This window comes from Hibiscus syriacus, unplaced genomic scaffold (assembly GCF_006381635.1).
Source record: "Hibiscus syriacus cultivar Baekdansim isolate YM2019G1 unplaced genomic scaffold, ASM638163v2 tig00019423_pilon, whole genome shotgun sequence".
Classification (NCBI taxonomy): Eukaryota; Viridiplantae; Streptophyta; class Magnoliopsida; order Malvales; family Malvaceae; genus Hibiscus; species Hibiscus syriacus.
The window spans coordinates 140,926-155,526 of record NW_024062470.1 but is presented as its reverse complement, the minus strand read 5'-3'; the positions used below and the strand labels follow the sequence as shown (position 1 = coordinate 155,526).

The 14,601-nt window shown below is 36.2% G+C and overlaps 2 protein-coding genes across 3 annotated transcripts; one reads left to right on the top strand and one right to left on the bottom strand.

Moving 5' to 3' along the window:
- The first annotated feature begins 6,145 nt into the window (after nt 1–6,145).
- LOC120209628 lies at nt 6,146–8,563 on the top strand. 2 transcript variants are annotated; one of them, XM_039208576.1, is made up of 7 exons: nt 6,146–6,282; nt 6,456–6,530; nt 6,592–6,673; nt 7,001–7,081; nt 7,164–7,253; nt 8,058–8,217; nt 8,249–8,563. In XM_039208576.1, the coding sequence occupies exons 1-6, from the start codon at nt 6,191–6,193 to the stop codon at nt 8,178–8,180; spliced, it is 543 nt and encodes a 180-aa protein (XP_039064507.1). In that variant the 5' UTR covers nt 6,146–6,190; the 3' UTR covers nt 8,181–8,217; nt 8,249–8,563. The 2 variants fall into 2 exon arrangements, with proteins under 2 accessions (XP_039064507.1, XP_039064506.1); XM_039208575.1 differs by having other exon boundaries at nt 6,592–6,679.
- A 2,039-nt stretch (nt 8,564–10,602) lies between these two features.
- LOC120209626 (probable arabinosyltransferase ARAD1) lies at nt 10,603–13,548 on the bottom strand. The gene is made up of 2 exons (XM_039208574.1): nt 12,156–13,548; nt 10,603–11,214 (listed from the first exon to the last, which is right to left on the bottom strand). Exons 1-2 carry the CDS (start codon nt 13,134–13,136, stop codon nt 10,702–10,704), a joined length of 1,494 nt encoding a protein of 497 aa, XP_039064505.1. The 5' UTR covers nt 13,137–13,548; the 3' UTR covers nt 10,603–10,701.
- Nucleotides 13,549–14,601: the final 1,053 nt, after the last annotated feature.

Below are 14,601 nucleotides of genomic sequence, written 5' to 3'. Positions count from 1 at the left end.
ACATTAATATGATATGTTCAGTTGTTATCATGTTGGGATTTTCTCGTGGTTGATTGCTTGGATAGTTGTTCTCTTGCTTCTTCAAGTGTCCTTAGCTTGTATTTATAGCTTCGAATGTGTTTGATGTTGTATATACCTTGATGTTGTATATTGCAATCAACGCGAAAGTCAAATTTGAGTTGCGAATTTGACTATCGCAACGCTTATTTCGCGTTGCGAATTTGACTTTCGCGTTGCGAATTTGACTATCACAACACTTATTTCGCGTTGCGAATTTGTATCTTCAACATGTCTTTTTTGCCTTCAAACATAATGCAGATTGAATTTTTTAGAAACAACAAATCAACTTTTACAAATCAATTAAACAAGCAAAAAAATAATTCTTATTTACAAATCAAATTAAACAAATCAACTTTTACAAATCAATTAATCAAAAAATAAATCTTATTTCCTCATCAATTGTAACAAATCAACTTTCAATGTAAAATTCAATTAAACAAAGAAAAAAAGTGTACCCCAGACTGTTGTTTATGCACAAATACATTTCACGCAGCTCACTTCAGGATTAACCTACAGAAACCAATCATTTGCTCAAACAACACTTTCTACACATCTAAAACCAACAAACATCAAATTACTGAATTCTAGGTACTTAACCAAATATTTTCAAACCAATTAAAGAGTATATATGTTAACAACACTTGCTCAAACTTACCAATTGTTTATGTACAACTTTCAGTACGCGGATGCAGGTAGGCAGCGTCTCGAATATATCGATCTGACCATATAATATCGAAACCACAAGCCTAATACAGCTCTATCTCTATCTGTGGGAGGTAAATATTGTATACTTCCTGTTCAAACGTTCCAAGCACAAGCATACGAGAGGACCACAATCCCCTCTGGCTCCTTGCGTTTGTTGTGGCACAGTCTCGTCTCTGATCATTGTAATTTTGAACTTCTTTGGCTTCTTGTTTCCAGATTTTGTCCAATAATCAATTGCATTCAAGAATTTAGCCAAATGATCGCTCCATCTCTTTGTAATAATATCTCTCAAATCACACAATGGTATGTAATTCAACATGCTGTCATATACCACTGTCTTCAGGGATGGGAGCTGAAGCTCAACGAGAAGCCAATGACGCTTTTCCAAAATAGGGATAAACACCTACAATCATAAATAATTGCGCACATCAAATAAAATTTATGAAAACCTTTAAAATATTCAAAAAATAAATACTAACCTTATCGACCTCCCACCACGCAGGATAAAGTTTAGCTTTTCCATTAGCCAACTTATATGAAGCATCTCTCTGATCCTTCAAGTGAGCTGCGTGAAAAGACGTCGACATAATAGTCCATCGAATACCTCTTTTCTTCAATTTCCTTATTATTAGAAGACGTGACACCCATGCATCAATATGTTGTTTTATAAAAAAATAAATATATTAGTGAATTTATTAATAATTTTAAAAAAATTAATCAAAATGCAATATAAGAAGAATATAATACTTACCCCCTTCGAGGTAGCCATTATCTTCAACCCCTAATAAATACCCCACCAAGACCGATCAAGAAACAGATGAATAGCATCGTCGATTTGGCATAGGTCAGAATAACACCCCTTGCTCCGCTCATGTAGATAAAAATCAACTGCGGTCTTAGCCCAAAGGGTATTATCTGTAATTGTGTCCGGTAGTGTTTCCATCTCCTGCTGAGGAATGGTACTGGCCGGTAACTCATACGAAAGCCAACACGCATCCATCATATCAGGCACGGGAGGTGGTTTATCAATATGTCGACATATGACGCCAAATGAATCGGGCTCTTGAACGACGGGTGGGACCACTTGAATGATGACAGTAACCTCTTGAACGGTGGGAAGGGCTTCTTCGAAGATATTATAGGCCTCTTGAACGATAGGAGGCGCCTCTTGAATGATGATAGGTGCATCAGGCTTATTCTTACGAAGTCTTGGCACTAGTGGGGTGAACGGAGATGTAATGGCACGTGCACAATGTCTGATGCGTGAAACCTGTCGTGCAAGAAAAACCCGACGTAAAGCATCTACCTTAACGGGCCGCTGAAAATAAATTAATATATAAATCAGTAAATAAATAAATAAATAATGCCGAAAAAAAGTTATTTGCATTTTTAGTATAGTATTAAACAAATTTACCTCATTGCGTAGAGTATTAACCTCATTCTGCAACAATGAAACAATCTCGCGTAGAGCGGCAACCTCATCACATAAGGTAGATACCTCACCGCATAGCGCACCATTGTCATTGCATAAAAAATCCACCTCACCACGTAAAGATCGAACCTCATCACGCCATACACCATTATCTTCACGTAAAGTACCGACCTCATAACGCAAAACACCGACCTCATCACGTAATTCCCCTAACTCATCCCGTGGAGGTGGATAACAGGGATATGGAGATAGACGGAGCCTCTTTGTCGGTCGCCTATCATGAGGTGATGGTGGAGAAGAGGCTCGATGATGTGATGGAATAGGTGATGGTGGAGGTGGAGAAGAGGCTCGATCAGGTGATGGCTCCGGGTGTCGAGCTATAGAATCGGCCCGATGAGGTGATGGCTCTCGAAGTGGGGGGTGCTCATCATCCGTCCCATCAAAAAATCGCGTACTAGCTTGCCACCAATCAGTGGCAAGCTCAGTATCTGAGGGTATCAGCCTCTGTAATGGGTAGTTGGCCTCCTAACAATATAAAAGCTCAATCAAAGTTAAATGTGTACTAGTAATAACTTGTTTATATATGGTAGTATTTGTGTGTTAACTTACATCATTAATCGTCTTATATGGGAGTAAGTCTTCCCAATCCAACATGTGTTTCCTCTTCCAGGTAATAGCCCTAGGAATATCATTTGATCTTTTTATCTCATATGTTCGCATGATGGGGAAAGCCTCAAATATCCAAATCTACAAACAATATAATACACAAACATTAGTAATTATTAAATAATTAATTATAATTTTGGAAATATTATATAGAAATTCTTACCTTAAAAGCCCAAGTAAAGCCTGTCAAAGGGTATTTAGAACCATCGCCCCGCAAACTTTTTCGGTCCTCGAAGGCAGACGACAACTTCTTCCATGTAGCTTTCCATATATATGAACCCCACAGAAACAGGTTCCATGCATTTAGGTCCTCGGAGATTGGTTGTTTGTCCTCTTTGCCTAAAAAGCCGGCATGCAAAAGTAGTAAATGACATACTCAGACAACATCATGGTTATTCATCGGAGTAAAACCATCTTTATCAAATAATCTCTTCAAGTCGTCGACATGTATACTCGGCTTCGACTTTGCCAGCTCAGGAAAAACCCGATATAACTATAATGGGCGGGCGATATGACTAGTGTACTGACCTACATCATCGTGTCCGAAGCGTAGACCGGTGATTAAGAAAAACTCCTCCCACCCAAAACAAGTATACGCCGGTGCCGGAGGAAAATGAAACCATATCTCTTCATCACCACGTTGTACCCCCTCGGGTAGATCGTTAGTCATGGTCTGAAGAAACAAATGTGTCAACATAGCATCTCCACCCGGATGTTGTACTTTCAGCCATGGCCCGAAGCAAGTATCCTCAAACAATTTTATTTGTAGAGGTGTAAGCGTCGACGCAATTTTAGTGGCTATGCTTAATTTATTCCTTAAGGTCAATTGAGCCGAAAAAAATTTCTACAAAAACAATAAACATACCAAGTTAGATATACCAAAAACTACAAATTATACACTACAAACAGACATGATATTAAACAGTGAAAACAAAGCCAAATATGTTTCAAACTAGCACGATATTCACCCAAGTAATTATTCCATCATAGTTCACAAAATGCATCAGATAACATTCCAGAAGTAAGCACTTATATAAACATTTAAAAGGACAACATATAGGTTTAGTGCAGGTTCAAGGATAACATAAAGAGTAGTAGTTTATTCTTGAAACTTAAATTAGCAACACTGTGAAGTTAGTATTTGTCTTTGTTTTTTGGTTGAAGTAATAGAATTCATTCAAGTTTTAATTTGGCGAATAAAAGAAGTTTCTGAAACTTAAATTCGCAACGCGAAAATGAAAATCGCAACGCGATTTTAGTTTCGCGTTGCGATTTTCATTTTTCGCGTTGCGAATTTGGTGTTGCGATTTAGGGTTTCTTCAACAAAAAGACAAAACAAAGACAAATACTAACTTCACAGGGTTAAAGACTAAACAGTTTAGTAGTATTGGCAGCAACCGAATGAATTTAGCAATCTCAGTGAAATGATTAATCTAATAATAATACAAAAATTTCAAAATAAAAATAAGAGATTAAAAAAACTAACCCTCGGTGGTTGATTTTCCATTTCTGACCGTGAATGGTTGTGAGGGTTGATATGAGAGATGGAGATAGACGGATTTCGTCGGAAATGGGGATGGATTTCGTCGGAGATGGGGACGGATGTCGCCGTAGAGAGTGAGAGATGGAGATGGACTGAGTTGTGCTTTAGGGTTTTAGGTTAGAGATTATTTGCGATAACACTGTTTACATTTGTGTTGCGAAATTAATATTGTGTTTCGCGTAAAAACATTTGACTTTCGCGTTACGAATTTGACTTTCGCGTTGTGAATTTGGAATATCGCAATGCGAATTTGGAAAATCGCAATGCGATTTACATATTCGCGTTGCGAAATTGGAAACTGGGTTGCGAAATTGGAATTCGCGTTGCGATTTGTTGGTCATTTTGGCAAATCCAAAAAAAGTTGGTTAAATTCGTATATTATAAGGCATTTTTGGCCACTGAGGTTATTTTCTCTAAATTAAATTGTTCACCATATAGGCTGAACAAGAAAACTAACGAATCAGCCGGAGCCGGTAAAATTGGACCTTATTTCTATTAATTTTGGGAATAATACTAATGATGATGAGTATGAAACTAGTTCACTTTCATCTTTTGTTTTTAATAGTTTTTCTTAAAATTTTCTGATTCTTTTGTATTTTTTTCGAATTTTTATATTTTTGATTTTTTTCTTAATTATTTATTAATATTCGTTTATTTATTTTCGCTTGACTGGTTGAATTGGAAACTTGAGATCCAACGTATTCAACCTCAACTTTGGTTTTTCAGTCCTTGCTTCAAAGTCAACTTTAGCCTGATAATAAATTGGGGGTTATGCTCAAGCTTTGCTTATTTTGATGTTGCATGTATTCAAATTATAGAAAAGTGTAGTCACAAATCCATACATTTCTTTCTGTGTTTATTTGTGGGCTTGGAAGATTGATATATTAACTATGTTTCATTAACTTTATTTTCGGACTTCTAACATAGTTACTAAAGGGCAAGGACTTTTGGTAAACGGAAACAGGTTCAACATTAAGCTGGAGTTTCAATAAATTACTTAAACTGCGAGCCGACGCTCAAGTAATCCTTCCAAATGAAGCTCTATCGATAAGACAAATATGGAAATAGATTAGAACGAAGGGGGATAAAGTTCCTTGGCAATCTATTATTTGGTTCCCACAGAACATTCCTAAACACAGCCTCATTGCCTGGATGGCAATGATCGATAGACTGCCTACTAGAGATCGACTTCACCGCATAGGTATTGTTTCTAATGAAAGCTATGTTTTATGCAACGAGTCATTGGAAAACAGAAATCATCTGTTCTTCGAATGCCAGACTGCTTCTCAATTACGAGACCAGATCTTTCACCTCAATGGAATTTACAAGACTGTATTATCTCGGGAGGACTTGATTACATGGGCAAGTAAATATTGGAAAGGTAAATCCTTGTTAATCACTATCCTCAAATTAGCGTGGAACGCCACAATCTATGTTTTGTGGGAGAAACGCAATCGAAGAATCTTCAAAGGATGTTCTCGAAGCATTGAAGAATTACTCCGCACAATCAAAGACTTTGTAGGTATAAAACTAAGGGGTAAAAATATTAATAGGTTTGATGATGTAAACTCAAATCTTTGTATTGCTTGGGGTATTGACTAAAACCGATCGATTTTTATTTGGTCTGTATTTTCTTTCTGTTTTCTGTGATCGGTGATTTTTTATAGGTACTTAGCTTTCTTGGATAATAAAATTTCGATTTATCCAAAAAAAAATAAATGCTTTTCAGTAACTGAAATAGGTTTAGTGTGAGTTGAATTATGGAGCTAGTATATTAACTTTTCATGTTAAAAATATTTCATTTGCAGCCATACCAACCAGGATATACTGCGCCACCACCTCCACCACAGTTGGAGGATGCTACAATTGATATCAGGCAAGTGTCACCAGTGTGCCCTTTTGTTTTGCAAGATATGATAAAAATCAGTGTTGCTTTAACTTTGATATTTCCAATAGTCTTCTGTTTGTGAAGATCTATCTGATGACCGTGGTTTTATTGTATGCTCATCGTCTTTGATATCTTCTTTTCCTATTTTTATATTTATACAGTGAGGGTTGGACACTCTCCGGGGCTCCTTTGGATTTGCATGACCCTCGAATATTAGCAATGGCAGCTGCAGAACGTCGTCGCTTCTCTTTTCTCAAGAAAAAAAAAGATCCTGTTCTTTGAGAAGTAACTGCATTCTCATCTTCCAGAGGCAGATTATGATGAATATGCTGATACCAATGCTAGTGGAGCTGCATTTTGCCGCTCTGCTGCCCTAATTTTACGGGTTTATTCACTTTCTAGTATATGTTAATTGAAAATAATCAATGGCTCCGCTGCAGAATCTCACTTTTGGTTCAGTTTGATGAAACCTATATTACTCCAATTTGGATATTAGTGTCTGATATGACATTGTGTCTGTCTCAGGAATGATCACTTTTTTTAATAGTTTTCTTTGGATTTAGAGGGTATTTGGAGGATTGTACCCCCATACTCTCTACCTTATAAGATGAAATGTTTTTCCTGTTCCCTGTAGTCCTTACTCGCTACCTTATCGATAATTGGAGTTGCTGTTAAGTTCTGCTTAGATCTCTCTGTTAATTTGCAGCTAATGGCTCTTCTACTCTTGAGGCATGCTTTGTACCTAACCAATGGAGATGAGGATGATGATGCATATATATTTTTCTCCGTAAGCATGGGATGGATTTCCATTAATTGTTTAGTGATTTTTGTTCTTTTGTATTTTAATTCAATCTTTTAAAGCTACTCAGCTTTTCCTGCTTCGTGCTGCCGGCTTTCTCCTCCCATGTTATATAATGGCCTGGGCCATCAGCATAATGCAGCGCCGAAGGCAGAGACAGGTAATGACTTTTGCTTTCTTGAAAACAAGAGACTGATCTATTTCACATAAGTACAGTTGAGCAATAAATTTGAGAAAATGAAAAACTGATTTGAATCTTAATGTTCAGTTAAGTTTGGGTTCAGTTTTTTATTAAATTCTGATTGATTTCTGTTCAGCTATCAACTAGGCGCATTCGATTTGGTTCGACTTTTGGTTCACAAGTTAGAAAACTAGCAACTATTTTAACGTTACCAAATTCTATTTTTTATGTATAGTTTATAATTTTTATAATATAAAAATAAATAATTTTATAATAATATTAGTATAACTGAAAATACTATTTAATAAGTTATTACCTAAAGAATTAAAAAGCGATTATCCAAACTGATGAAATTCGGTTTGGGTTGGTTTGGTTTTCCAAAAACCAAAATACTATACATAACCTTAAATGTTTTCCAAAACTGATTAGTGCAGAACCATTATCACCAATAAAAACAGTGAAAATGTGAGTATGGCTGCCTTTCCAGATGTGTCCATCGTTGCATGCTCGATAAGGTTCGAGACATATATGAATAGGATACATATTGCCTTGAAAGTATTTGGCTGTAGGTAATTTTATTCATTAGAAGCCAAACTTGGGTTGAAAACTTGGAAGCTTCCCATTTATGATAATCCTGTCACTACCTACTAGTTGTGTTCATGTAGTTTTGATAAACAAAAACTAAACTGTTTTATCCTGTTGTTACTGGTTCAAGTTGTTTGTTACACTATATATCACTTAGTTTCTTTTGGTAATAAACACATTCTTTCGGTATCGAAACAGGATGCAGCAGCTCTTGCAGCAACTGAAGTTGCATTTATGATTCAGGCAGGGCAACGGCAGGGTGCACATTTCACTGTAGCATCAGGACCTTCTGCAATTCCTCATCAGGAGCCACTTCAATAATGTGACTGTCTGTTTCTCCGGTGAAAAGGGTAGGTCAGTAACAAAGTGCAGTAAATTAAATCGATGCGGTTTATGTCCCTTGCATTTATTATGTTGTACTTGCAATTGTTATTTAGAAACCCTTGAAGATATCTCTAATTTCGGTGTTTTTGTTTGTACATAAATCTTTGAAACTCATTGCTTCATTCAAAACTGTCGGATTGCTGAAGGTATCACGGAAATATGATTCTGAACGTTCTCCGATATCCTTGTTTATCGGTTCATGTCTGACATATTCAATCTTGTCATAGTCCAAGAGATGTTTTTCCTTAATGTATCGTGTATGTGCAGATGAGTAAGCAGTTGATTGCTCTTCTTTTCATCATCTGCTGGTTTAAATACTGTTTAAGTTCAATAATTATTTAATATATGTATGAAATGTTTAATGTTGTTATAAATGTATGAAAAAATATTTTAAGTTTCAATAATTTACTTATTACTAATGTAGTAGATTAATAAAGGAAGAAAGAAATTACTTTTTAAAATAAAAATTCCTCAAGTATATGTTTAAAGACCACCATTTAACAATAAAGATGGTGCTTGAACCTGAAATTTTAAAGGATAATATAAAATCCGTTAACCACTGAATTCGTGCATAATTTCTTGAATTTTAAAAGTTCAATAAATTAGAAGATCGCTCTTAATATTGCTGAATAATAACAACATTACCAATCGATACGATCGTATGTACTACCTGATCAAACACTCGTATTGTTTGGAATTTTGAATGGAGGGAGGGATAAGAGAGTTGGGAAAGCCAAAGAAAACATAAAGCAAACCCATTAAGCACAATGAACCAAGAATCTGATTTTGTTTTTTGGGGTTGCATAAAGAGAAGAGCTTGGAATTCTAAAGTTAAGGTTTAGCATAAAGCAAGAGAATGGTGTTCTATTTTTTTTTTGGTTTCTTGTAGTTGCTTTTCTTCATCCCTTCCTTCCCTTTCCCCAACATATCTACTTTTAATGCTTCTTTACTGTTCTTTTTTTAATTAGCCAAGCATAGTTGCTGACATGGATCAAGTGCAAACCAGAATGGTCGGATGATGTGGCAAAGTGGGCAGAGATTGGTCTTTGTTTGATAAAAAAAAAGGAGTTTAAGGCAAATGGTAGTGAAAGCAAAATGAAAAAGGATACTTGTCGTCCCTAGAATAGTGCTTCCAACTATAACTTTTTATGTTCAAACCTGTCAAAGAATCTTCTAATTCAGCCTTTTCATATTGCTTCTATGGCATGCTTATGATTAGCATGAATCTAAAACTTCCCTACAAGCCGAAGTGTCAGCCTGTCTTGTAACTTTATATTCCTCGACTTCATGTCCGAGTATGTGCCAGATAAAGATATTTTAAGAAAAATGAATAATGGAAGCAACATAGTTCGAGGTCATTCTGGCCTGCTTTATGCATTCAGTCTTCTGAATCCCATAAAAGATGGACTTGAGCTTCAGTGTTGGCAGATATCAGGTATAGGAACTAGCTTGGTACTTACTGTCTCACACGAACATATCTCGTGTTTTGTATTTTTTCTCTCTTGTTTGAGCTACAGACATGGTTTTTGCAGTTCCTAAGGGGTTCATTGTTCTGGTTTGTTGGTATTTCAGACTCCCATTGTAGCTGGTCTGACGAGCATTGATCTTCCACTAAGAGTAAGACCATTTGTGGGGAAGTATTCAAGGATTCTAGAGGCAGCTGCATTGGATTCTTTGAAAACCAGACAAAACTTGGCACCTGCGCCTTCACTGGTGTTTGATCCGAATCAGTCGAACAAAAGAAGAGTAAAGAAAGGATCGGATCCCATTCACAACAGATGTTGAAACACATCTGAAGCTTTGTTTTCTTGAATTTCAGACAAATGGTGAGGCTGTCTGTTGATGGATTTTCTGGTTTCTCAGATATTTTTTGTTGGATTTTCTTCCATATTTTCCAAGTTTTTACTTTGGCCATGCTTTTCTCTCCATGTTGTATAAATCTAGGCTCCTACTCCTAACCAATAGAACAATACACAATTGTTTTCCTCCCTAGATTTTTCTTTTTCCCCTGAGGATTTTCTCAGCTTAATTTGATTACAGTTTTGAGACATTTTGTATATAATATTAAACGTAATGATGTCGTACATTCTTATGCAATTCTAATAACCAATGTTGGATAGCCAATTCAGCTCAAATAGTTCAAAGACGAACTCAAGTTTCTACTTTCTATAATAATATTCAAACCGAGCTCGAACCAAATTTCGAGCAGCAAATATCAAATTAAACTCAAGTTTGAACTTCACCGTTTGTGCTCAGCTCAGCTTGATTACAGCCCTAACTCAGAAGCAGTAGGATCCTATAAATTATACTACAATGCTCAGCAGGAATCATAGATATTCAACAAAAACAAGTTCGTTTTTCATTTTAAAGTTTTTCTTTTAAATGTACAACAAGCTGTAAATCGGTTGATTTCCATAAAATGCAAGGTTAACAACATCTCAATCATTGGACCAGGTGCTCAGTTTATCCGCTCTGATCTGTAATATCTGCTCTCCCTGTGAATTCTTAATCGTACAGAAGAAACCTTCTGTGCAACTGCCTCCCAAATCATATCAACAGCATCGCAAGGCTGGGACGGGTACTGATACTGAAAATGTCGAACAGTCTCCTTCAGTTTTTCCCACATCTTGGTCCACTGATCTTTCGTAATTCCTCTGAGAAGGTTTAGTAGATATCCCTTCTTCACGGCATCAGATGCACGAATGAAAATGCAAATTTCTGAGTAGTCGATAACATCTTCAAATGGCATCTCAATCTCATCACTTATAATAACAGGAATGCAATGGCTGACAATAGCATCAAACAAACGGTTCGAAGAAGGCGTATCACCGGCAATATTGAGGCAGAATTTGGATGATGCCATCCCGTGCCCGGCTTGGCTGACTCCATTCCCTTGAATGGTGCCAAATGCAAAGTGTACATCTTTCTCGTCTTTGAGAAGGTAATAAAGTTCTTGCCGAATAGCACCTCCCTGAATAAAAATTCCACACCCAAAATTATACTTATAACACGCACATTTCAATATGAGAAGTTCAGACTCCAATGCAATTGGTGAGAAAGTGCAACAACAATTGTTACTACCGGTTTGATTTGGGAGAATAGAAACAAAAACTAAAATGGCAATGGAAATCATTATAAATAGAACCATGGCAGTTCTTCCCTACACACATACACACACTTTGTGGCTAGCATTTTGATTTTATTTACCATGAAAAAAAAATTAAAAGTTTCATCTTCAGTGTTTAAATGACACAAGATTTCAAATATTTTCCAATACACTTATATTAGGCCTACGAATATGAAATTTTTTGGGGTACGATAGAACTGAACTTGACCTTTGATGTACCTACGAATTCATTATCCTGAAGCTGAAACGAAATCTTTTTAAGCAACAGGAGTAACGGAGTACCCTGTCTATAACTAATGTATCCTAAGGCACAAAGGAAGCTTTTCTCAGATAAGTCTGCTATGACCATTTGAGCTGGCAGATAAAGCTGCACTATCTGATTTAGGATACTCTTCCGATCATCATCTGACCTTCCAAGAATCCTGGGCCCAATTCTCGATCTAACTGCTCTCACTCTGTCCTTTCCCAAAATCCAATTGGTCTCCTCTATACAAATGGTTTTAAAGATTTCAAAATATTTGGGTACAAAAGAGTAAATAATCACCTATCTCCGAACAAATCATATAACTTAGAAGAGAAATAGCACATGGAGAACTTCAACTTTCTTCAAAGCGATAAAAGAATATTATACAGTGCCAAAATTCACCTATCAGCAGTTGATGTTTAATGTGCCTTAATACTTCATACATGTATGGATACATAGCAGCGGTTTCAATTGCAAGGCAATGCGGCAAAAAGCAACAAACATGTAGATAAATCAATTCATAAAGGGGAGGGAAGCTTACATCTTTCCTGTATATCGCTCCTTGGAAAAAGACCAGTGTCGGGCGTTTCTCAAATGGGGCCGAATCAACACTTGGAATTGTCTTCACGACATGCCTGTAAGGAGCAATTACATCCTTCTCAATGTTTGCTATTTCAGCAGGGTATCTCCCGAAATCTGCAAGCACAAACATAGCAGAACCGACTTTCCTTCTTGCATCCAACATGCTATTCGGATGGTGGGCCACAATTAAGTGGTCCTTCCCCCCGAATCGCTTCCATTCACTCTGTGCGGTCAGGAACTTAACTAATTTATCCTGCAGCAATTTATTAACACTAACTTTCTCCTTTCCTCGAAGTTTGGAATGCCGATTGTAACTGAGAGATGCAAAGAATGGCACAAAAATTATGTCAGCTTGACTCGAATTTGTAACTCTGATTGCAGCACAAGGTCTGACCACACTCGGTGTGTTCGAAGATAGAAGATCAAGGGTGAGCCAGTACTCCATGCTATGCTGCAAATTCAACCCTCCAGGGTACGCTGGAATTCTACTCGGATCGTTTACCTCCGGCCAAACCTGATTCGATTTTCCTTTCCAACCCAATAACCTAAAGTGAAATTCAGAAGGCAAGTCATACATATACACCCTTAAAAGAGCTTGATCGGCATTGCAGGACTCTATATTTCGCTGCCTAGAAAAGCAAATTTCCTTCCCATAATTCGGCTTATGACATGTCGAATCTCCCTTTCTCACTGGGGCCTGAGCATCAACTTGTGCAGACTCAGATGAGAAGAAAGGTAATTTTAGCTCATTTTTAACATTTGATTTCAAGAAAACAGTGCCATTGACAAGAATCAATTTGAAAACGGATCGAGGTAAAAGAGATGTATTGCCAAATTGCAGAAGGAACACGGAAGAAAGGATCAAAAGGAACATTGAAATGGTCATTATACAAAAAAGAAACCTTGAGGAAAATATGCCCATTTCAGACATTGAGGGCATCCAAAAGAACCGGGCTATCAAATAAATTCAAAAAATATAGACACTTACTCGTCAGCACAAATCTGGAGGCTAAGCCTAAAACCCACTTTCCTTGTTTAAAACCCTAAAAGATGAGCTGAGAAGACTAGGAGAAACCCTAAAAAAGGGAACGAATATGAACAGCTACACTTCGAAAGAAAATCCCAGAAAACAAAGATACTGAAAGCTATTTAAAAGAAACCAGAAAAAAAACTTGCATGAAAAAAAAATCAGAACTTGATCATCTGGGCAGGAAAGTTGGATGATTTGCAGAAATGGGTAGCCGACAGATTGCAAGAAGAAAGAGATACCTTTGGGGTAGGGGCTGAACCATAGAGTGAAGAATGGGTCTTTTTGGGAACTGTAGAGATAAACCGAGTGAAAGATGGAGGCGATGGTGTTTAATTAAAACGATTAATTAATTTATTACCTTTTACCGAGACGACATTAAGATTTGTTATTGAAGTTAACTGCCATAGTTATACCTAGTTTTATTTAAAAGAAAAGTAAATATACTATCTATGGACTATAGTAAATACCTTCTAGCCGTCTACGACTTTGGAAGGGACAGATAAGAAACAGAACAGAAATCAGAAGACTTTCTCTGTCTTTCGGTTTGTCCTTTCTTTGGTCACTTTATTTTATTTTAGCTAATAATGAATTGATTTTATTATATTATAACAAGGTCTTAATAATCGATATTTTATATATAATAGCAAATTCTTTATTAGGTGATGTGATCTGTGGGTGGATAATTTTATTAGATAAATATTCTTTAATTTATGTAAATTGGAATGTTGCTTGTATAAAGGTTTTTTTTTCCTTTTTTCACTAGTAAACAACTCTATAAAAGAGTCGTTGTCAACTAAATTGATTTCAGAGTCCATAATATATGAGGTTATTTCAGGAAGGCGAGTTAATATACGGTTAATATATAACGTTATTGGATATATTATAATATATTTAATAAATTTGATTTAGCGTTACCAGAAATATCGAGTAATAACAATGTTGTATGTGGAAATCATGAATAAAATATTAAAAAATTTAGCAATCGACAAACTTAGCTTAACGGTTTGTGTCGATACAAATGAAAAATGTATCGCTCCATAGCAATATAACAGGTAAAAATATGATAAAACCGGTTTCATTATGATAAAACCGGTAAACCGCTACTAGATATATCGAAAGTATCGATTAGATTTAAATAAATATCGACACTTTTGGAATTTAAAAGAGAAGAAATAATAGCGCCTATAAAGTATCGATACTTTATAAAAACGTATCGATCTATAACAATATAACATGTATAAGTATGACAAAACCGGTCACGAAATGATAAAACCGGTAAAGAGCTACCGGATATATTGAAAGTGTCGATACGTTAATATAAGTATCGACACTTTTTGAATTTAAAAGAGAAGAAGTTATAACGCCTATAAAGTGT